This window comes from Mustela erminea, chromosome 1, assembly GCF_009829155.1.
Source record: "Mustela erminea isolate mMusErm1 chromosome 1, mMusErm1.Pri, whole genome shotgun sequence".
NCBI lineage: Eukaryota > Metazoa > Chordata > Mammalia > Carnivora > Mustelidae > Mustela > Mustela erminea.
Window position 1 is genome coordinate 84,441,760 of NC_045614.1, and position 25,292 is coordinate 84,467,051.

The 25,292-nt window shown below is 36.7% G+C and overlaps 1 protein-coding gene across 1 annotated transcript in view; it reads right to left on the bottom strand.

The window, feature by feature from the left end:
* Positions 1-25,292, bottom strand: part of KCNH8 (potassium voltage-gated channel subfamily H member 8) — a 371,847-nt gene that overhangs the window by 116,284 nt on the left and 230,271 nt on the right. Inside the window, exon 6 of the mRNA XM_032332057.1 lies at positions 2,991-3,148. Coding sequence (XP_032187948.1) covers positions 2,991-3,148 — 158 coding nt within the window. The remainder of the gene's footprint in view (positions 1-2,990; positions 3,149-25,292) is intronic.

Consider the following 25,292-nt stretch of genomic DNA (forward strand, 5'->3'; position numbering starts at 1 on the left):
TGCAAGACAGTAATGTAATCATCAGAACCTCCTATCGAATGGCAGTTTCCCCTATTACCAGGAGGACATGACCACCCCCGGCTATCCGCTACAGGGGAGAAAGAGAGAAAGAGAAGTTGATTAACATGTACTGAGGTCTTTCTGGGTGTTTGACACTTAGCAAGGTAGTTTATAGAAATGTTGGCTTTTTAGGCTGCTGAGAAACCCTGTAGTGATTTCTGTACTCATTTTGCCCATTTTGATGTTAACTTCCCCAAGGAAGTCACTCAGACAGTAAGTAGTAAGACTGGGATTTATACTTTTGTCTTTTTTCACTCTATCATATTTTCTATCTCTCATTCACAGCTTTGTCTCTCAGAGTGCCTTTCATAGTGATTTACACATAGTAAATTTTATTAAAGAAATGTGTGAGTTGTATATAAAATATTTACCACCAGCAATTACAGGCAAAGTAAAAATTAGAGTATCTAATACATTTTTGATGGTTGTAATGAATTTTTGAATGTCATCTGCAGAGATGAACTTACTGGATGTATTTTAAATCTGGAAAACCAACACCTGTGTTTGCTTATTTATTTATTTATTTCCTTTTTTTTTTTTTTTAAAGTCTGTGCAGTATAAAAAAAATCATATAATGCATAAACCATTACTCATAACTTATGTTTTCCTAGGGAGTAAACACAATACACTGAACAAGCTTTTCTGTTCAAATAGAATATTTCATCTTGAATAATTTATTTGGGGGCATAGCAAATTTATGTGCCAATTTGTTAATGATCACATGCTTCCTCCTGTGAGAAACAAAAATTATCACTGTGAAGATAGATTCCTTTATTCCTTCCTCTTTTTCTTTCTTTCTAATGTAGATCTTGACATATAACTTGCATTCTTTATAAAATGTTCATGTCAGATTTCACAAGACAGAATGAAGAAAGGAAGCAAGAATCCAATAAAAGTGTGTAAATATTTAAAATTCATCAAAATATGAGAATTAGACTTTTTTCAAAAATCGTTTGTGTTAATTTTAGGCAATGAGGATGTTAATGATATATAAGCAGGTTATATATCTTAAAATTGTATACATTTTACAAATAATTATATAAGATCTATTTTAAACAATTTTATTTGTTCAGTGCCCAAAGAGAAGTGGAATATAAAACAATATTGTTAGTATTTAGTAGCAAAGCAGTAATTTAGTTCAGAGCACACTCTATTAAACACCATTTATTTAACAATTCTCCAGGAGAATGTGGAAAATTTTTAACATTTTGTGAATTATATATTTCTTCTGAAATTTTTTTGTTGCAGTCTTGCAAAAACCTTGTTTTAAGTCATTATGCTTTCATTACAGTACACTTATCTAGTCAAATTCAATTTTAAAAAGCACTTTAAAAAGCCTGGATAACAATTCAAAGTGGCACTGATTGATATTATACACTAAATTTTTCCCCAGAGGTTTCCTTCCAGTTGACTTATAAACCTCTTAAAGATGTTGACACTCTCAACTTTCCATCTTAAAAAAAAAAAAGAAAGAAAAAGAAAAGAAAAATACTCTCATATAGGTCATCAACAACTGCACAAATCTGCACTAAATAGGCAGGATTACAGTTCAATCTTCATTATGAAGTCAATAAAGACTCTATTTGAAAAACAATGATCCCTTTAATATTGAAAACTATGCTTTTAAATTCTTGATAGAGAATCTCAAGGGGTTGTCGACTGAGTAAGAAATATGTTTAATTTGAACTAATGTTTAGTAAATTTTTGCCTGCTAAAATTTGTTACTCTCTTAATCTCAGGAAACAAACTGACGGTTGCTGGAGGGGAAGAGGGTGGAAGGGATGGGGTCGCTGGGGGATGGACATTGGGGAGGGTGTGTGCTACGGTGAGTGCTGTGAAGTGTGTAAGCCTGATGATTCGCAGACCTGCACCCCTGAAACAAATAATACATTATATGCTAATTTAAAAAACTTTAGGAGCAAATTGCATCATTGGCCCCAAAATGCTATTATATGTCCCTAAATTCTCTCTATGTATAGGGAACACTTAACGCTCTTAAGAACAACCATTGTTCAATAGTAAAAATAGCTGCTACCACCAAGGGACGTACTTGCTTTTCTGCGAAAGGCATGAGGTTGTGTGAAGAGTTTCCATGAAGAAAGAGGAGAAGTTACAATCCTACAGAAAAGTCAAAGATCCAACAAAGCTCTCAAGTTCATGGTCATTGTATCATTTACGTTTCTGTTCCTCCCAACATTTTTACAAGGACTTCTAAGAATTGGTTGAATTCTTCTATTAATTTCAGTACTCTTCTGTATTTTGATCTGTCCTTTCTTTGTTTTGCCAGTGAATAATGAAACACTCAAGAGGTAGAGATTAAAAGTCCTAAAACTAGAAGAAATCTTAAACTCTACACTAAACTTTGGAGGCAAATAACTGCCTTAGGAATGAAAAATAAGGCTTGTATTCCTGCAGATGCTTTCCTTACCAAAGGATTTGTTCTGAGTTGGTATTGATGAAACTCTGGCTTTTGGGATATCCTGGTCTAGGTATTTATTTATTTTTTTAAAGATTTTATTTATTTATATGACAGACAGAAATTATAAGTAGGCAGAGAAGCAGGCAGAGAGAGAGAGAGCGGGAAACAGGCTCCTTGCTGAGTGGAGGGCCTGATGTAGGGCTCCATCCCAGGACCCTGAGATCATGACCTGAGCCGAAGGTAGAGGCTTTAACCCACTGAGCCACCCAGGGACCCCATGGTCTAGGTATTTAAATAACTCGCAGTAACGCAAATTTTAAAAGGAAGTAACTTCTTCAAATGGACTGTCTGTGGCTTGTATACCCTTGGCCACTTTGGCGTCTTTATTCAGGAGGGCATAAAATCCTGGGTGCACAGACTGTGACAAACACTTAAAACCCGAACATGTGGAAAATAAACACAGGGTTAAAAATAACCTTTAAGGTCATGCAGAAGGGAGCTCTTTACTCACCACTGTGACATTGAAAGCATACAGGAGATCAAACGGCAGGGCTGCGATTAAATCAATGATGAACCAGGTTGTGACGTAGTGGATGCAGATTGATCTTGCTTCAAAGATAACTTGGCCAGACTTGCTGACATAGGTTGTTCGGAAATTTAAAATAATATCTGCTTGAGAAAAAAAGATAAGAGAAAGAGGAGGAAGGAGTGGAAAGAAGAAAAGGAGGAAAGAAGGAAGGATGGAGGTAGGCAGGCATGCGGGCAGGGAGGAAAGGTGAAGGAAGAAAATTGCATAAAATTATATAAAATCAGACAAATAGTAACCTCATAATGTGTTTCAGACTGATAGCACCTGAAATTCTCTTCTTGACAGATCCAGTTTAATTCAACGAACAGGTATTGAGGAAGGGTGAAGGAAGTAGTGGAGCCACACGTTAGCATAATTAAATGAATAAAAATAACAACAACAATAGTCATCAGTTACTAAATGCTCACTATGTCCTGGCATTGTCCTAAGAACTCAGCATAGGTTATTTCACTTAATCCTCAGAACATGATCTTAAGTAGACAGTATTACCTCTATGTTAAAGAGGCAGAAACTACTTTTTTTTTTTAAACTAAGTCTTATGGAGGAAAAGTAACATATCCATGATCATAATGTCAACAGTGCCAAAGATGATTTTGAACACAGATATAATTTCCAGTTTGTAATCTTTTTTTTTTTAAATAAAATTGTACTTTATTTCATGAACGAAGTTTTACTAATCTCTATGTAGGCAGAGAATCATCTCTGCCCTAATGGCACTTATATTAAAAAAATACCAGAAGATTCTTGTTTAACTTTCTAGGTTAAATTTCCCCATTCCATTTTCGTGGACGATGTAATCATTTTCAACCCTTCCTTACATTTTATTATATTTTTATTTTATATTCTATTTTATATTTACATTTACTAAATATTAAGAAGCTTTCAACAATATATGGCCTTCATGAGTGCTGGTAAATGATGACCAGAGCCACAAGGATCGTCTTGGGGTCACTCCTGCTATCTATAAATAAACATCTCTATTAGTCCCTGGGTTAAATATCTTTAAAGCACTGGAAGAGATTACCTTTTCCTTAGTCTGTTTTAGAGCTGAGCACAAACGGGTCATGGGGAATTTCAGGATTGCTACATACATGCAAGGAGGATAATGGTTGAGTATTTTATGGGCCATGAATTCAATACAACATACTTCTCTGTGGAACTTCATTCTTGGGGAGTGCCGTGATTCATGGACTCAATGATCAAAGGAGGGAATGTGGGAAGTAAATATACCAAAGAGAATAGGAATGGAGGGAGTTACGAAGCAAATGCAAAGCTCTGAGTTGCATGGTTATTGAATGAATTGGAATACTCTTTACAGTTCATTTAAACCTTTGAAAATAAGTAGAATAGGGCTGTGTGAGGGTAAAAATCTGACATCACAATCACGATGAATGGCAGTGATACGACATACATAATGTGTACTAGGTATGTTGTTTTTACTTTTTACTTCATGTTCACATTTGTGGTAAGCAGAATTCAACAATGACCTCTCTCACACAATCTCCTCCCCTTAAGTGGGGTGGAACCTGTGAGCATGATATCATGCCATGATCATGTTATAGTATATGGCTAACAGGAGATTCGCCTGGATGGCCTGACTTGATCAGGTAAGTCCTGAACAAGCAAGTTTTCTTCAGCTGGTGGTAAGGGATTGGAAACCAGTGAGATACATTCTTCCTGGGCGGGAAGAAAGCAATGGCGACAATGCTGAAAAGACCACATGACACGGAGAGACAGACTGTCTCTAGTTGCTGACAGTGGCCCCTTGCTGACATCTAGCAAGAAATGGCAACTTCCATCCTAAGGAAATGAGTTCTTCCAACAGCCACATGAGTTTGCAAGAGGATCTTAGGTCCAGAAAGAAAGACCGAGTTGACACCTGGATTTCAGCCTTATGAAGCTCTGAGCAGAGTACCCAGCTAGGCCAGACCTATCTAACCTATAGAAACAAAATAATCAATAACTCCTGTTTTAAGCTACCAAGTTTGTGGCGATTGGCTGGGTAGCACTAAAGAAATGAATACAACATGGGGGTTCCTGGTGGCTCAGTTGGTTAAACGGCTGCCTTCAGCTCAGGTCATGATACTGGAGTCCCAGGATCGAGTCCCGCATCCAGCTCCCTGCTCAGTGGGGAGTCGTCTTCTTCCTTTGAACCTCCCCATGCTCTCTTTCTCTCAAATAAATAAAATCTTTTTTTTTTTTTAAATGAATACAACATGTGTTCTGTCATTTGGTTCTCATCATAGCCTTGTGAAGAGAGATAATATAGGGACTATGACAAGACAGATTACTATTACATTATTAGAGATACCACAGATGCTGTTAGCATGAGCCCAGTACTATTCTGGACCATTTATAATCATTATCTCATGGACTCCTTACAACAGTGCTAAGAGCTAGACACTTTTATGATCCTCTTTACAGATGAGGAAACTGAGACACAAAGGAACTGAAGTGACTTGTCCAGAGTCACACAAATGATGAAACTGAAGCATGGGATTAGACTCCTCAGCTAGTTAGTGAATGAGCAAGACTCAAATCCAAGTCTCCTAATTTCCAATTTAGTGCTTTGACTTTTGGTACCTTCACAGAGGCCAGTCCCCTCCCAACTCTGGAAGCAAGTTCTGGGGGACTTAAAAAGAAAGTAATTTTTCTAGTCTACTGTGAATAAGCCAATTCTTTAAAATGGCATTATTAAAAGTCACATTTTTGTCAAAAAAATAAAAATATTGAAATAGTTCTTTGCTAATATTGAGAATTGGAAAGAAGGAATCAGTGGCTAAACCATTCACAAAAGATGAAAACCATCCCAAGATGGTTTCTGCTGCAAAGTAAAAGTTCTATCATGCTGCAGGGCCACCAAGAAGGAACAGAACACTGGAATGCCATCAGGCTGTTAGGGTAGCATGAGCACTTCTCATTCTTTCTTTTCACTTTCTGGGCTCATGTATTTGTTTCTTAGCAAGCCAATTTAACAGGTCAGGCCACCAGCTGTTGCAATAGGGCAGGGATTTCAACTTCCTGCTTTCCAAAAGAAAGCTCAGATGAAGCATATAGGTTTTCATTTTATGAATGAGAGATCCAGAGTTGTTTACCACGCCCTTCCAGTGAAGGAAACCCCGCGGTTTTCCGTAACGCAGGCTAAATTTGCAAGATCATTGTAAGATCGGAGGGACAGAATCACTAAATTTTACTCCTGAAACCAATATTACACAATATGTTAACTAACTAGAATTTAAATAAAGACTTGAAAAAGAGGGGGCGAAAGACAGGAGGGACAAATTCCTTGCATATTTACTAACTGATCACCCGTTCTACCACAAATTTCACAGAAAACCCGCTGTCACCATCCACACTCTGGGGCACACCCATGAATGGAGGAATGAATAAAGTGATTGGCCTTTGGTTGATTGATGCAGCAAACATTTTTAAAGCTGTGTAGTAAATTATGTGTTTGACTAAAAAATAAAAGAGGTGCAGATTTCTGAATAGAAAAGACATTTTCCTGGATGAGTCATTACAGAATATCAGTTTAGGAAGCTTTTAAAAAATAATTTGTTACTCATTTGAGTTAATTGGGTGAACAGAAGATATGCTAATTTTAGGTTTTAAAAAGAAGTAATTATAAGACTTTTTTAAAATTATAAGACTTTTATACACAAACAGTGACAATAGTTAATATAAAAGCGATTTTTAGAAAATCTACAGATAAAAGTCTATTTTTGAAATACATGAATACTTCAGGCTTATTTTCAGGGCGATAAAACTCAATTTATATTATATTCTAAGATTTCCAGGACAATGGTTCTATTGTTGTGCAAAACTGTAGGTTTACGCAATGATTAGTATTATTTTTGGAAAGCTCATTTCTAAGAAACCTACTTTTGCCATATGCATAAAAATAGTCATAATTCTGGTGTACTTTGATTTACAAAACTTCACATTCATGAGTTTGTGTGACAATACCAACTCTCTAATGTGTACTATTTTACCAATGACTCAGGAGATTTAAGAACCTTGTTTAAAGCCATGAAGAGAGTAAGCAACAGAGGACAGGGCATCTATTAACACTTGATCCCATTTTCTTTCCATAATCTTCAAGATTACCATACTTCCCAATATATTTCAGAGGGAATAACAACAGGTCGGTGCAGGGAAGTGCATTTCCATTGAGAACCGCTGGATCAAACAAAGTGTCAGCACCACCCAGGTAAAAGAATGTCACAAAAGTGTCATAGGAGACACCAAACTGAATGTAAGGGAATGAACTCTCTTGGATTCTGTCTAGAGACAGCAGGGAATACTCTGTTTTCTCTTCACTGATAAGAATGTGATATTGGGGGGCACCTGGGTGGCTCAGTGGTTTGAAGCCTCTGCCTTCGGCTCAGGTCATGATCTCGGGGTCCTGGGATCGAGCCCCACATTGGGCTCTCTGCTCAGCAGGGAGCCTGTTTCCTCCTCTCTCTCTGCCTGCCTCTCTGCCTACTTGTGATCTCTGTCTGTCAAATAAATAAATAAAATCTTAAAAAAAAAAAAAAGAATGTGATATTGGTGTCTGAGAACCAAGAGAAATCAATGCTTGTAAATATCCCCTTAAATGGAAGGGCAGAGATGACTCCCCAAGTTCTCTAAGAGTGAGGGAAGCATAGAATAAAATAAGATTCTGATGAGGAAGAAAAGAGCCTTCCTTCCAGAGCTGGTGTCCCTCCTAAGAGAATCACAGCTGCGAAGTGGAGCTTGGCAAACATTGGCAGTAGTCTCTCCTCCCCCTGTGCTTATCCCACTTCCTTTAAAGTTGTGTATCTTTGGCAATTAAATCAGTGACTCATTCAAACATTACAGTAAGAATGTGGGCTCCTCCAGACAGTCCACAACCTACCTGAAATGCAACAGTGTGGTTTCTATTTTGAGACATCCGGAGAGCAAAAGTATAATGTTTTTTGATGTATGTTGAAAATACATGAAGGCATACTCATTGTTATCCAAATTTCTATATGTGGTTTCCCTCATTAATTATGTTTATTATCAAAATGCACAATTGTCCATAAATACACACACACACAGTTCGAACCAGGAATATATTCTAAAAACCATAACAAATTAATTTATAAGAATTTACTGCCTCAAATCCTTACTGTCTCATGTGTTTGTATGTACATAAATAATCCCTTGTAACGCATGGTGCTGGTATCATGTGGAATGAGGAACGAAGCAGGGCAACAGAGAATCATCATATGTACTCTACGGGGTTTATAGAATTTCCAAAAAACTGGTCATAATATACACCACGAAAATGAGGTGAAATATAATTAAATTCTCTGACAATTCAGATGGCAATTATTTTGAGGACAATCAATTTGCCTTGTTGCTTTTCAGTTTTACATAAGCATGATTAAAATAAAGACAAATAATGGAGAGAACTGTGTACATGTTCTGTTTTCATATTGTTAAGACCTCCAAAAATAAGTGTTTCATTTCACTCCCACACTAAACAGCTATGTATGTGGACTAAAAAGCAGGAAGGTTAAATCTATTTTTTCTAGTTTGATATCTTTGAGAACTATATAATTAGAAAGTAAAAGAAAAAAGGGTGAATTTTATATGGCACAAATTAATAGATTTTTTTCTTTATTAGTATGTAAGCCAGATGGGAAATAATTTAAAAATCATATTGGCTCATTTGTTAAAAAGTAAATTAAAATATAATCGTGTGCATGCAAGCATATGCACCACAGAGAAATAATTAATATCTTCATTTAGCTATTTCTTTAAAAATTAATCAATGTAGTACAGCGTGGGTGGAAGGATATTTAACTAAACCAGCTGCCGACTCATATTCTAAAGATACCCTGTCTTTTTTCACTGCTTGTTAGGCGCTCTGAACACAGTATGATGTCACAGCATATTGAGCCAGAAGGTGTCAGAAGATGAATAACCAGGAGCTAATTAATGAAGAAGTTTGAGGGACTAACAATCCTAAGAATGTAATTGATTGTCCATGTTAGTGGATGAGATTTTCATGCCATTCTTTCCCTGCTAATCTTGTCAGCATTTGTTGTTCTTGCTTACTATAAATGAGAAATCTGTAAAGAAAAGGCAGCAGACTCTGAGAACTAGCATTTAAGAACCATGCCTGAAGAAGAAGGCAAGCAGGTGCATCAAGGGGTGTTTGATGCTGGTACTGACTTCTCTTTTGTACCTGCGTTAACCATGGTGACCCCTATACTGGGTTTGACCCTCGATATCAACATCACACAGACCCACGCAGAAGGGGAGGGACCTAAAAGTCACTATAACTTGAAGTAAACTTTTGCCAACTTAAATCTCCACGTTTTTCATACAGACTGCTCCCAAATGACTGGTCTTATTCCTTATTGAAAGGGCTAAAGTATAGCTATTCCTTTCAGCTTCCATCTGTGACTATGGTGGCAGGTCAAGAGAGACAGCACACACTCCCCATGTATCTCTATTAAACCCCCCACTTACTGTCTATAAACTAATTATATTATTATATTGACTTTGTACATTGCTTTCATTTTATTGTATAAATTTACCATGTAAAAAGACTTCCATATAACATGCACATTGGTATGTGTAAGAACTACCAATTTTGGTTCCCTATAAATTATCCAACTTCATTTCAGTAATATGTAATTTTAAATTAGATATTGAACTCTGGAATTACCAGATCATTTTTAATAAAAATAATTTAATGATTAAACATAAACCTAGTGAAATACCATGATTCATGCATATGCCACTTAATTATAGAAATCCCTTTGGCATACTTCTTCTATCTATATTTATATTTACCATGTGGTAAACTTTCCAAATTTATGTACAACAGTAATATAAGGCCTGTCATATCTATAAATATCTGAAATTTAAAACCCTAAATGTTTGAGTCTATTAATTTCATATGAAGTAAATATTGTTTATCCAAGTAATAAAACTTAGAATTGATGAAAACTGAGATGGCTTAAAAATGCATTGATATAATTAATGTTTGCCCCAAAATGAAATCCAACACATACATCCTCATTAGAAAAATTTTAGATTAAATAAGGCCTTTATGGTTATTACAGTTTAATTAGGGCTTTCATCATCATTTTCATATTGGAGGAAAATAGTTCTCTTAGTGTTTATGGCAGTTTTTACTGCTGCTTACCAAATATTCCTGGCTCTCTACCTCCTGGTATGATTATATTTTATGACATTTCCCCACCACCTGAAGAGATTGTGTGTCTCACTTTGGCTAAAATTATGAGAGCAGAAGTAGCCTGAAACACCGGGCAAAATTTTGAAAGCTAGTGAGCAATTCCTCACATTTTCTTCTCCTTGCCTTGATGACCATGGGAACATGGGGCAAGATGGAGTCTCTGTCAGCCAAGGTTTCTGACTAACTACAGTGGGCAGAAATCGCAGCTGACCCACAATGGACACATAGCATGAGGGAGACATAAACCTCTGTGTTATACCCCACTGAGATTTTGAGGCTACTTGTTATCACAGCCCATCCTAACAGATACGTGTTCCTAAAAGGCTATAGAGCAGAGTGGCTAACAGTGAGTATCTGGAGTCACACTTCTTGGGTTGTAAACCACTGAGCAGCATTAGCTGCCGCTGTTATGATCAATATTAGTATTATTACTAGTGGTACTACTACTGCCATTCTATAGGCTTCAAAACTGAGAAACTGGGACAATGAATGACTTACCAAAAGTTGCCCAAGAAATTAATACCACTAATTTTATTGATACTTTATAGATCTGATACACGTAATATATGGTGCTAACATGACAATAAAACTATAAAAACAAATAGCATTTTTAAAAGTCTTCCTACCTGATAGGGTTTGTTTTAAGTGCTTTATATGTATTTCCTATTTTGATCCTCACAGGTCACTATGAATTAGGTCTTATGTCCATTCAGTGATAAGGTTCAAAATTAATTTGCCCATGGTTACCCAATTAGAAAATGGGAGAGCTGGAATTTATATTCAGAGTCTGCCTGTATACAACCATAAAATATTTTTTATTATAATTCTTCACCTTCTTGTAGCTTAGGAAGGAATTCTTCTGGTGAGAGATCTATGAATTACTTTTTAAGATTACTTTTTAGAGTCATAAGAAAATGTGTAGTATCTTGGCTATAGGTTGCTATATATAAAATTATTCAGCATCTTTAAAACTGTTTTGATTTTTATTTTGTTTTTACTTTTTTTAAGTTTTTATTTAAATTCTAGTTGATCAATACACAGTGCAATATTGGTTGTAGGATTGGAATTCAATGATTCATCAGTTACATATAACACCCCGTCATCTTCAGAACAACTGCCTTTAAAACCTATCATCCACCTAGCCCATCCCCCACCCATATCCCTTAATCAGCCCTCAGTTTGTTCTCTATCTTTATGAGTCTCTTATCGTTTGTTTCCCTTTCTCCCTCAGCACACCCTATATGTTCATGTTTTGTTTCTTAAATTCCGCTATGAGTAAGATCATACAGTATTTGTCCTTCTCTGACTTATTTCACTCAGCATAATACACTCTAGCTCCAACCACATCATTGCAAATGGCAAGATTTCATTTTTGATGGCTGAGTGATATTCCATTGCATGTATATACTACATCTTCATTATCCATTCATCAGGTGATGGACATTAGGTTCTTTCCATGTTGTGGTTATTGTTATTAATGCTGCTATAAACATCAGGGTGTATGTACCCTTCAAATCTGTAATTTTGTTTCCTTTGGGTAAATATCTAGTAGCATCATTGCTGAACTGTAAAGTACTTTCTATTTCTAACTTTTTAAGGAACCTCCATACTGTTTTCCAGATTGACTGGGTTAATTTGCAGTCCCACCAAGAGTCCAAAGGGTTCCCTTTCTCTGCATCCTCACCAACACCTGTTGTTTCTTGTGCTATTAATTTTAAGCATTCTGACAGGTATGAGATGATATCTCATTGTGGTTTTGATTTGTATTTCCCTGATGATGAGTGACGTTGAGCATCTTTTCAGGTGTCTGTTAGCCATCTAGATGTCTTCTTTGGAAAAGTGTCTATTCATGTCTTCTTCCCATTCTTAACTGGATTATTTGTTTTGAGGGTGTTGCATTTGCTAAATTCTTTATGCATTCTGGATACTAAAATTTTATCAGATATGTCATTTGCAATATGTCATCTCTCATTCTTTAGACTGCCTTTTAGCTTTCTGATGTTCCTTTGCTGTGCAGAAGCTTTTTATCTTGATGAAGTCCCAATCGTTCCATTTTTGCTTTGGTTTCCCTTGCCTCTGGAGATGTATCTAGGAAGAAGCTCCTATGTCTAATGTCAAAGAGGTCACTGCCTGTGTTCTCCTCTAGGATTTTGATGGTTTCCTGTCTCACATGTAGGTATTTCATCCATTTTGAGTTTATTTTTGTGCATGGTGTAAGAAAGTGGTCCAGTTTCATTTTTCTGCATGTCACTGTCCAATTTTCCCAACACCATTTGTTAAAGAGACTTTTTTCCATTGGGCATTCTTTCCTGCTTAGTTGAAGATCAGTTGACCATATAGTTGTGGGTCCATTCCTGGGTTCTCTATTCTGTTCCAGTGATCTATGTGTCTGTTTTTATGCTAGTACCACAGTGTCTTGATTACTACAGCTCTGTAATATAGCTTAAAATCCAGATTCATGATGCCTCCTACTTTGCTTTTCTTTTTCAGGATTGCTCTGGCTATTCGGAGTCTTTCATGGTCCATAAAATTTTAGGATAGTTCGTTCTAGCTGTGTGAAAAATGCTGGTGGTTATTTCGATAGGGATTGCATGAATTGTGTAGATTGCTTTGGGTAGTATAGAGATTTTAACAATGTTTCTTCTTCCAATCCATGAGCATAGAAATATTTTTCCGTTCTTTGTGTCTTCTTAAATTTCTTTCGTAAGTGTTCTATAGTTTTCAGAGTACAGATCTTTGACCTCTCTGGTTAGGTTTTTCCCTAAGTATCTTATGGTTTTTGTTACAATTATAAATGGGATTGGATCCTTGATTTGCTTTTCTGCTACTTCATTATTGGTGTAGAGAAATGCAACAGTTTTCTGTACATTGATTTTATATCCTGTGACTTTGTTGAGTTCATGTATTATTTTGAGCTATTTTTTCATGGAATCTTTTGGGTTTTCTACATAGAACATCATGTCATGTGCAAATAGTGAAAGTTTGACTTCTTCCTTGCCTTTTTTGGATGCCTTTAATTTCTTTTTAGTTGTCTGATTGCTGAGGCTTTGACTTCCAGTAACTACATTAAATAGCAATGGTGAAGGGGACATCCCTATCTTGTGCCTGACCATAGAGGAAAAGCTCTCATTGATGATGATATTAGCTGTGGGTCTTTAGTATATGGCCTTTATGATGTTGAGGTATATTTTTATCAAAAATCGATGTTGTATTTTTTCAAATGAAAATATTTTTTCTGCATCTATTGTGAGTATCATATTGGTTTTATTCTTTCTTTTATTAATGTAGTGTATCACGTTGATTGATTTGCAAATATTGAACCATTCCAGCAGTCCAGGAACAAATCCTACTTGATCATGGTGAATAATTCTTTTAAAGTACTGTTGGACTTCATTTGTTAGTATCTTGTTGAGAATATTTGCATCCATGTTCATCAGGGATATTGGCCTGTAATTTTTTTTAGTGGGTTCTTTGGTTTTGGAATCAGGGTAATGCTGGCTTCATAGAAGGAGTTTGGAAGTTTTCCTTCCATTTCTTATTTTGGAACAATTGGAGAAGGATAGGTATTAACTCTTCTTTAAATGTCTGGTAGAATTCCCCTGGGAAGCCATCCAGCCCTGGTCTTTTGTTTGTTGGGAAATTTTTGATTACTGATTCACTTTCTTTGCTGGCTATAGGTCTCTTTAAATTTTCTATTTTTTTGTCCGTTTGTTTGTTTCAGTTTTGGTAGTTTGTATGTTTCTAGGAATTTGTCCATTTCTTCCAGATTGCCCAATTTGTTGGCAAATAGTTTTTCATAATATTCTCTTGTGATTATTTGTGTTTCTGTGGTGTTGGTATGATCTCTCTTCTTTCATTTGTGATTTTATTTATTTGGGATCTTTCTCTTTTCTTTTTGATATGTCTGGCTAGGAGTTTATCAATTTTATAAATTGTTTCAAAAAACCAGCTCCTGGGTTCATTGATCTGTTCTACTGAATTGTGTTTATTTGTTTCTATATCATTTATTTTTCTCTAGTCTTTATTATTTCCCTTCTACTACTGGCTATAGGCTTTATTTGCTTTTCCTTTCCTAGCTCCTTTAGGTGTAAAATTAGGTTTTACATTTGGGACTTTCCTTGCCTCTTGAGGTAGGCCTGTTTTGCAATATACTTCCTTCTTAGGCCTGCCTTTGCTTTATCCCAAAAGTTTTGGACTGTCATGTTTTCATTTTCATTTGCTTCCAAGTATTTTTTAATTTCTTCTTTAATTTCCTGGTTAACCCATTTATTCTTTAGTCAGATGTTCTTTAATCTTCATGTATTTGTGGTTTTTTCTATTTTTTTCTTGTGGTTGACTTCAAGTTTCATAGTGTTGTGATTGGAAAATATGCATGGTATGATCTCTATCTTTTGTAATTGGGGAGGGCTGATTTGTGACCCAGTATGTGATCTATTCTGGAGAATGTTTCATGAGCACTTGAAAAGAATGTGTATTCTACTGCTTTAGGATGAAATGTTCTGAATGTATCTGTTAAGTTAATGTGGCTAGTGTGTCATTCAAAGCCATTGTTTCCTTGTTGATTTCCTGTTTCAATGATATGTCCTTTGCTGTAAGTGGAGTGTTAAAGTCCCCTACAATTATTGCATTATCAATGAGTTTCTTTATGTTTATTATGAATTGATTTATATATTTGGGTATTCCCAAATTGGGGGCATAAATATTTATAATTGTTAGATCTTCTTGATGGGTACACTCCTTAATTATAAGTCCTTCTTCATCTCTTTTTACAGTCTTTGTTTTAAAATCTAATTTGTCTGATATAAGGATTGCCACCACAGCTTTGTGTATTTTGTGAATTTGACTATGATGGGCTTTGGCAACAGTTGGCTTTTGTTGAATTTAATGGGAATTCTCTGTGCTACATGGATTTTGATGTCTGTGTTCTTCCCCAGATTAAGGAAATTTCCAGCTATAATTTGCTCAAATAAACCTTCTGTCCTTTTTTCTCTCTCTTGATCTTCTGGGATTCCTATGATATTAATATTATATGTTAATAAGTTGCTGAGTTCCCTAAGTCTATCTTTGTAATCCATCACCTTTCCTTCCCTCTTCTTTTCAGCTTCAATATTTTCCATACTTTTATTATCTACACCACTGATTCATTCCTCTGCTTCACCCATCCTCATTGTTATGGCATCCATAACAATGTATCTTGGTCATAGCATTCTTACTTTGGGCCTGACTAGATTTTAGTTCCGTTATCTCTGGAGTAAGGGATTCTCTAGCTTTTATCAAGCCCAGCTAGTATCTTTTTTTTTTTTTCCAAGCTCAGCTAGTATCCTTATAATTATCTTAAATTCTAGTTCAGACATCTTACTTATATCCATATTGATTGAATCCCTGGCTGTTATATCTGCTTCCTGTTTTTTTCTTTTGGGGTGAATTCCTCCATCTTGTCATTTTTTACAGAGAGCCAGAAAAAAAAGAAAACCTATTTCCTAGGTGGGTTTTTGTCTGTTTGTTTAAAGAAGCTAAATCTAAAAAATAAAAATATATATATTAAAAATATATATAGTATATATAAATAAAAATGATAAGTAAATACAAATTAAAAAGGAATTAAAAATAAAATAAAATAAAATAAAAAAGTAAAAAGGAAACTAGATTGTTTCCCCTAGAGCTAAAGCTTTGCAGCTCTCTTGACAATAGACTTGGTGTGAGCAAGAAGTCTGTGTTGGTCTTCTGGAGGAGGGTCCTGTTGCACTGATTCTCGGGCAGACTAGTCCTAGCAGAGATGCACTTACAGGGAGCAGGGTGGGCAGGGCGTGGTGTAAGCAGTTCCAGTCTTCACTTGGTGGTGCTGTTTAACTCACTAAGGTTTGGTCCCTGCTGACAGGCAGAGGCAAAACAGTGTGGCCCCCTTCCCGAAGCTGAGAGTTTGTGCTCACCACTCTTCAGAAAGCCCTCACAGAAGAGCAAACAATCACTCCTCTTGCATCCCCAGCTTCCATCAGATCTCTGCCTTCACCTTGTCTGTGTCTGAGCCTACTGCCTGCCAGGTGGCACCATACTCCTGTGTTTTATCTCAAGTGCACTGCTGGGTTTGAAAACTCCAAGTTTTAGGGACTCCCATGATATGGAAGCATGCTAATCCTCTGGTGAGGGTCTTGTCATACTTTCGCTCTTTGCTGGCCCATCCCAGGAAAAGCCCAACCAAATAGCAGTTCATTGTTTATGGCAAAGCAGAGCCAAGAATCCAGCACCCAGCTGAGTCGTCAGCTGGCATATCTGCTCATATGACGGAACAGTGCAGAAGGTTGGCACCACCTGTCCTTTTTGTGACTCAGTGGATCCTCAGACCATGCTGAAACTCCTGGGTCTTTACCCTTCTTCTCCCACCTAGATCACCTTTAAACCAGGCATGACCCAGATGGTGATGGACTTCTGAAGCTTTAGATTTTGTGCTCCCCTGCTTACAATATCTTGTGTTGTCCCTGTAAGCAAGGCTCCCCTCCACAGTACCTGCAGTCCTTTTCTCCCTTCTACATTCTAGAAGGTTGTCACTTTCCTACTTGAAGACTTGCAATTTTGTCATCTCGGTCCTAAGATTCCTTGGGTGTTCAGAATGATTTGATAATTATCTATCTGTGTTCCAGGGACAGGGCAAGCTTAGGGTCCTCCCACTCCCCCATCTTAACTCCTCTCCTTAAAAAATGATTTAATTCAAGAATTGCATATATACTGCAAAATGCACTGGTCTTAAGTGGACAGCGTGAATTTTCCCAAAGCTAATCATTTTTGTCATTACTAATGGATAGAGATATAATTAGGACCAGAACATAAGAAACTTCTTTTATGATTTCTCCAGTCATTAACTCCCAAAAGATCCCTTAATTTTGCTTAATTAATTAGGAAATTTATATAAATGAATCAATAGTATGTACTTGTGTATAGATTCTTTCATTAGACATTGCATGTGATTTTTATCAATTTGGTATCACATTAACTTTTTATTGTTATGTAATATTTCATTGTATGATTATACATAAATTCACTTCTTAATTTTACTGTTGGTGAAAACTTGGGTTGTCTCCAATTTCGGCTATTACAGTTAATGCTCTTAGAAATACACACACACACACACACACACACACACACACACTACCTTTCCCTGTATAGTTAGTTATAGGTGTGCCTGTTGACTCTATGAGTTGAATTGCTGGGACATAATTATATGTTACTTTGCCAGTAGACTCTGGCAAAAACTCTAACAGAGACTGTACTAATCTACATTCCTACACACAATGCATGGAATTTCACATTGTTCTATATCTTTCCCCCATCCTTGGTGATTTGTCTCTTAATTTATTTTAATTTTTTTCTACTCATTCTAGTGGTGGTGAAATTATTTTCATTTTCCAAATGATATCAAGCACATACTAATTGCATACTTGAATATCTGCTTTCATGAAATATCAGTTCAAGACTGTTGTCTAATGAAATACATTTTCCTCTTTTTTCTTTAATTGATTTGTAAGAATTGTTATTATATATTCTGATTGTCGGTTGTGTTCTGTCAAAGTAATTTATGCCTATTGCCAAGATCATTAAAATATTCCACTATGGTGTCTTCTAGGAGTTTTATTTTTTTGACTTTAACATTTTATCTGCAATCCTTTGCTGCAAGTGATTCTGTGTATTGTGTGATGCAGGAGTCAAGATTTATATTTTTCCAGGTGGAGATCCAATTGATCTAGCACCATTTTAGAAAACACTACCATTCTCCCCAAAGTATTCTAGTGCCACATTTGTCATAAATCTGATGATCATATAAGCATAGATCTGTTTCTGGTCTCTACATTTTGTTCCAATGGCCTACTAATCAGATACCAGCTTTTCCAGTATAGTCAGAAATGGATATGCTTAAGCTCTATCAAAGGATTCTCAAATGCATTTAAAATATGACTAATATATGACTTTTAATGCAAAAGTTGATTAGTCACAAATCTGAAGTATTATATTTTTAAAAAATTTAATGAAATAAAATATTCAGTATTTGAAATACTGGAACCATGCTTCTCACTTTAGCACATTATGATCTCATAGCTATTTTTATGATTATGATCAGTAGAAATTGCTCATGTATTTGTGTTATGCCATAATTGCATTTCTACTTGTGGTTTCTATAATTTAGTCTATTTTAGTCTTTGTGAAGAGTAAAATCATAAAAAGATCAATAATGTTAAGTCATACCTCTCTGATTTCAGTAAGATACTAGGAGGATCAAGGATCAAGCAATAATGGCAGAGTTGGGGCACAGAGTGGTTCTTTGCTCTATTTGTATTATAATCCAGGTCACTGAAATCAAAAGGACAGTTGGGAAACAAGACAGTATCTGGGTTTCATTAATTCTCCCTTAGGGTTGTCTGAGTAGAGAGAGAAGCCCAATGACAAGTCAATATCACCTGGAATTTAAGAGTCAAGAATTCATCATGGTGGCTGGATCACCAAAACCAAGAAGGGAAATCACAAGGCAAGCAGAAATAGCATCCAAATAATCGCATATGGAAGTCAACGAGACAAGTCAGTACTAGAGGGGGACAGGAGGAATTCCAGAGCCAGTGAATACCAAGATGCACCTATAGACAGAGGCAGGGTGGAATATGAGCTTTAGGGGTTAAATCTATCCTTTGGAAATGTACACTATCAAAGGGTTACCAATGAGAGCTACAGCCATAAAAGAAACAAAGTTTTCAGTTATTTTTATTTGTCTCTATTTCACATTTAAAGTTTTTTTTTTTTAAGTTCTTACAAACTTTATCCTTTAAACTTATTTTAGCACATTTCTGGAGGCTAGGGAAGAAACTGTTCCTGTATCTGTTTATACAAATAAAATATAATGTCTGGTGCTTCTGTATCTGTTTGTATAAATAAAATATAGTGTTCTCAATGGTACTCTACAGAGAGCAAAACGTAACTCTCAAAACCTACCAACTCTGTATCTTTCTACTTATTATATTTTCTACATATTTTAATTACTTATTTCTTCTTATTTTCTATTTGTAGGGCAGTGGGCTATTGATGTAAAGATGAATAACTAAAAGTTTACAAAGACACATCTATTGTTAAAAATCACCTACTCATGTACTCAGGAAAAGGTCTTGTCCTCAAATTAACTTTTTATTACATTAAGATTGTTTTACTAGCAATATGGATAAAACCACATTGTCTTTGTCAGGTTAGAGTCAGAAAGTGCTACAAAATTCAGTTTACTCAGGATTGAACACTGTCACAAACCAGAAGTCTAGGGTTTTATTCCAAGAAGTTGTTTTCTGAGGCATTATTCAAAGTACTCACTCAAAGCAAGTACTCCAAATGTGGTATTAGGCTGTCACTAGTATGTTACTTGACTTGGGGTAATTTTTGATGAATCCTATACTTGAGCTAATGCTCTTTTCTTATTTAGCATCTGAATGTCCATCAGTACTGATGCTATGCTGAATACGTATTTATGTGCAAGCAGTAATATCTCCTTTGCTGTTTGAGAGATTCAAACATGACTGTTTCTCAATATGCTTCAAAGCACCTGGGTAGCTCAGTCATTAAGAGTCTGCCTTGGGCTCAGGTCATTATCTCAGGGTCCTGGGGTCGAGTCCCACATGGGGCTTCCTGCCCAGCAGGATGCCTGCTTCTCCCTCTCCCACTCCCCCTGCTTGTGTTCCCTCTATTATTGTCAAATAAATAAATAAATTCTTAAAAAAAAAAAAAGATTGCTATTGGCCATGCATTCTGTATATTTCAATTGTTATCAGACTTCTCATGTGTATGGTCAGTTCAAGTTTTCATTCTCTTATAAAAATACATCTCTTAGTGATAAGGATTCATTTGTCTTATCCTAATAATGTTGTCCAAGACAGACTGATCTGATCAATTATCATCCTCTGTCACTGTTCACTATTCTTCCTCTTTTCCTTTAGGCAGTGCTTTTAATGAGCATGTAGATTATTTCCATTTGCTTCTCACCACTTGGGAAGAACTGGTTTGGTGTCTTGTAATACACAAGGCTTGAAATACATTCAAAACATGTAGTAGCAATGCTCTTGATAAATGAATGTGGAGAAAGAGCATATTTATTTTGCAAGAAAAGATCTGCATGTTGTGTTGATATTAGGTTGGGAAGTCAGTGAGTAAAAAGTAATTCACATAGAGTCAAAATTATACCCAAGAAAACTTTAGCCACCCATAAAGTACGTCATTCTAACACATCATCTCTCATCAAGTCCACTGTATCACCTTTCTCTTCACCATTAAAAGAGACTGTGGCATCTTAAGTTAAGTAGCAGGTGAAGCAGCTGACCCACAACCAGTGGTCACATTGTAACTTCTTCAAAAGACTAAAATCACATTCAAGTCAATAAAATCCCCATTGAATGGGAGAAACAAAGGAAATAAGACCTATCTTGCACCTTACTTCATCTTGTCCTTAGGCTGAATGATGAGGGAAATTTCCTTTAATATTTAATATTTAAACAGTACCTTGTTTTCCTTCTCTCTCTCCTTCTATCAGTCTAAAAGTCCTGCAACTGTACTGCAACTGTAGTCTATCATGCAAAATATAACAGCAAAAGATCGCTGTTCACCAAAATTCACATTCCTTTTTATCCAGAGGAACAGAATTGCAGCTGGAAGACAATTCTCACCCCCTTTGCCACTGGTGCGGTCAAATTTGAGGTTCTTGCAATGGAAGGACTGTATGCAGATTTTACATTTTGCACATAAAATTGTGCATATTTGTCTTTCTGTACTCTTTGCTTTTCTGTTTCTGCTGCTTGGAATGGAGAACAGGGTGACCTTAGAAGCCACTAAATATGGTAGAGCCACTGTCGGTCTCAGTTCTTAAACGATGGCATACGGGAACCACCTTCCCCTCTTCTCTCTACCAGCCTTCAATACACTCCCCAGAACATAAGTGAGAGAGAAATCGCTTTCTACATCTCATAAACCACTGAATTATTGTTGTAGCTCTTGTTACAATAGTTTACTGGACGTAACTAATACACAAAGCAAACTCCACTGCCCTCATCCTTCCATTAACTTCATAATTTAACATTTCTCATGAAATACTGTTTTGGTAGCTGGTCTTGACAGTCCAATCAGACTGTGACCTTTTGTCATTATGAGCAAGGGACTCACCCAATTCTCCAGCCTCTTCTAAGGATGGCAGCACTCCTAAGTAGTAGTTTTTCTTTTACAATTTTCAGCCAAAAATTGGTCAGCGTTATTTCAACATAAACCCCTTCCTGCAACAGCTCCTAGGCATTCAGCCTCCTGGTGTTGCTTGCTTAAAGCCAACACATTAGTCTGATCCACTGAGGTCACCTGGTATAAATTTGTCAGAGTTAGCACAGGACAACCACTTAACGTAGAACTTCAGGTAAAGAATGAGTAATGTTTTAGCATAAGTAAGTGCCATAAGAAGAAAAAGTCCTTTTATTGCTACAACCATCCTTGGCTTAATAAATCTTTCAAGAGACATCCAGGTGACCTGAAATTGGCCATACCTTCTCATCTTCCCAAAACATGTGTACAAATCCACCTGATGTCCCGATCAGGAACCTTAAAAACATGTGTGTGTGTGTGAACATGTGTGTACATGTGTGGATGTGCACGCCACCAGACGGGTCCTGAGGCTGAAGTGAACTGTGCAGAAGTAACATGTTTCAGCACCACAAATACGAAATATCACGTCCTCATCTGTCTCTCTTCCATTAGCATCTGTTGTTTCCATTCTTTGAAAAATAGTATTTCTGTTTTCTGCTAAGCTATTAACTTCTTGTAGTTCCTTCCTGTAGATCTTTACTTCGATCATCAATTCATGCACAGCAAGAAACATTCCATCTACCTTTTCCCACCTACTTTTATGGTTGTACATTCTTAGGCTTTGTCTTGTTGTGCACCTCTGCAATGACCTTATTAGGTCTTCACATTTTTTAAAAAGGGTTGCGAATATTAAACATTTCCTCTTTTTTGGTCTTGGTCTCCCAAAAAGATGAATGAGATGAATTGCTTCATGTTTGGTATTCTAGACTTCTGTTCCCTTCCAGATTATTTCTAGTTTTTCTATACTTTATTATACATTTTGGATTATCCAGGGTAAAGAAAATTGTTTTGAAGATCTCCAAAGGAATACCACCAAAATTACTGATTTCCATGAAAACTGAAATAATAGTCATGCTATGGGCACACCATTATTAAATTTAAAATATGTGTACTTTTTGGAATTTATCCTTTAAAATTATAATCTTAGTTTGCTTAAATATGATGATATAATAATGGTATGACTATTTGGGATGAACACTGGCTTTTATTTATTTTTTCAGAAGACATATTTATTTATTTGACAGACAGTGAGAGAGCAGGGGGGGGGGCAGAGGGAGAGAGAGAAACTCAAGCATTCTCCCTGCAGAGCATGGAGCCCCAGGTGAGACTCGATCTCATGACCCTGAGATCATGATCCAAGCTGAAACCCAGTCTGACACCCAACTGGCTGAGCCACCCAGCTGCCCAATGAATAATGGCTTTTAAAAAATATAACTAGGTACAAATGTAGTGATCTGAAGGGGTAAGTGTACCTGAATGTTTATAGCAGCAATGTCCACAATAGCCAAACTATGGAAAGAACCTAGATGTCCATCAACAGATGAATGGATAAAGAAGATGTGGTGTATATATATATATATATATGAATACTATGCAGCCACCAAAAGAAATGAAATCTTCCATTTGCGACAATGTGGATGGAACTAGAGAGTATTATGCTTAGCGAAACAAGTCAATCGGAGAAAGACAATTATCATATGATCTCCCTGATATGAGGAAGTTGAGAGGCAACATGGGGAGCTTGGAGGGTAGGAAAAGAATAAATGAAACAAGATGGGATCAGGAGGGAGACAAACCATAAGAGATTCTTAATCTCAGGAAACAAACTGAGGATTGCCAGGGAGAGGGGGATAGGGAGAGGGTGGTGGGGTTATAGACACTGGGGAAGGTATGTGCCATGGTGAGTGCTGTGAAGTGTGTAACCCTGGCTATTCACAGACCTGTACCCCTGGGGCTAATAACACATTATATGTTAATAAAAAAATATAAAAATATAAAAATATATAAATAGGTTGTAATCCCAGCCCTTGCACTTAGTAGCTATGTCTACCTTGAAATGTTTTGTCTTTTTACCTTTTCTAAGTTCTAATTTCTATTTAAGTGATGAAACTAATAATTATTGCCCCTCATTTATTTACTCAGCCAATATTTATGGATCATCTAATAGAAGAGATACATGTATTGGCTAGATTCTGGGTGTACAAAGAATACTAATATTCTGTTCTTGCATTCAAAGAAATTATAATTTAGCAGGAGATAGAGGAAATTATAAAGTTCAGTGAAGAGTGTTCCGGAGGAATAGCTATACTAAAAAAGGAATAGTTAACTTGGAAGGGGAAGACCTAGCAGGTGAAACTTAGGAAAGTCAAGTGCGAGATCACAAGTGATCTCTGTCCTGAGGGATGGATAAGAGTTATTGAGGCAAAAGAGAAAGAGGATGGAAGCTGCAAATATGCATTTCTTTAAAGTTAAAGGATAGCAGTGCACCTGGGTGGCTCAGACACTTAATCAACCAACTCTTGATTTTGGCTCAGCTCATGGTCTCAGGGTAGTGAGCCTGAGACCTTCATTGGACTCCATGCTGGGCATGGATCTTGCTTAAGAGTCTTTCTCCCTCTCCTTGTGCTCCTCCCCACGCCTTGTGCATGCACTCTCTCTCTCACTCTCTCTCAAAAAAAAAAAAAAAAAAAAAAAGAGAGAATAGGAAGTGATTGAAGGGTTTTTTAGGCAGGGAGATGACATGATCAAATACACATTATATCAAGACAACAACAACGACAATAACCTGACTCTAACGTAGTGAATAGATTGTAAGAGTATGAGCAAGAAAGAAAGTTGGTCGGGGGGCGCGGCAGTCCAGTCAGAACTGATGGTGACTGGAACCGAAGTGGTGGCAGTGAAGAGAAGAGACAGTGCACCAACAGACGGCTAGTGGTGGACCACCCAGGACTCTGAGCTTGATTTTACTGGGGGATGAAGGGAAGGGGAGCAATCTGTGAAAAGCCCTATGTTCACGGCTCACAGGGTCCTGTTCAGAGGTATGGGAAAACCCAGGAAGGGAAGAAGGGAGTAGTTTAGGAAAAGAAGGTGATGACTGTCTTATTTACTATCAAAGTGAATTTCCAGTCATGCTCACTTTCAAACATTCAACATCGATTTACTGCACTGTTACTGTATACCAACACCTGGAATCCAGTGTCTTCATGCTCTGCTCTGCTCTGCTTCTGAGCGGGTGGTCTTTATCCAATGGCCCTATCTGTGCTAGGTTTTTTGAAACATTCCATTCCAGCAGTGAATTTCATTCTGCCCATAAGGCCAGGCTGAGGTAGAATCACAAAAGGACGAATAACCACAAGCACTGCTTATTTCTTGTGGCCCCTTTAATAAGTTCATCTCATTCCAGATGCTCAGCCCTCATGGTCTCTCACCCCACTTCCCTATCAACGTCTCTGATCCCATCTTCACAGTCCATAACTAATACTGACCAGCTTTACATCTTTTTCAAAATACACCAGAGATGTCTTTCCTGCAATCATGGAATCATCTACACAGCCTGGAGCAAGGCACCACTGCTCTTTCACAGTCTCCCAAAAGTTCCACACTGAGGAAGGTTTTTCCAATTATTGTAGAAGCTTCTCAAGTATGGGGAGAATGCCTTCACTTTCTTCAATACACTTTTCATCACTCCATGTATGGTATCAGGTTTATGTCAGGGTTGCCTTTAAATAATTCTTAGCAGTTAATTGTTTAAAAAGATTTCTAATTTTCTGGTGGGCAGGATGTCCAGCTAAGTTGAGACTAGCATCTCTTTGTTTCTCTGCACATCCGTGGGTCTCTCTTCTGCCAGACGTGGACAGCATCCT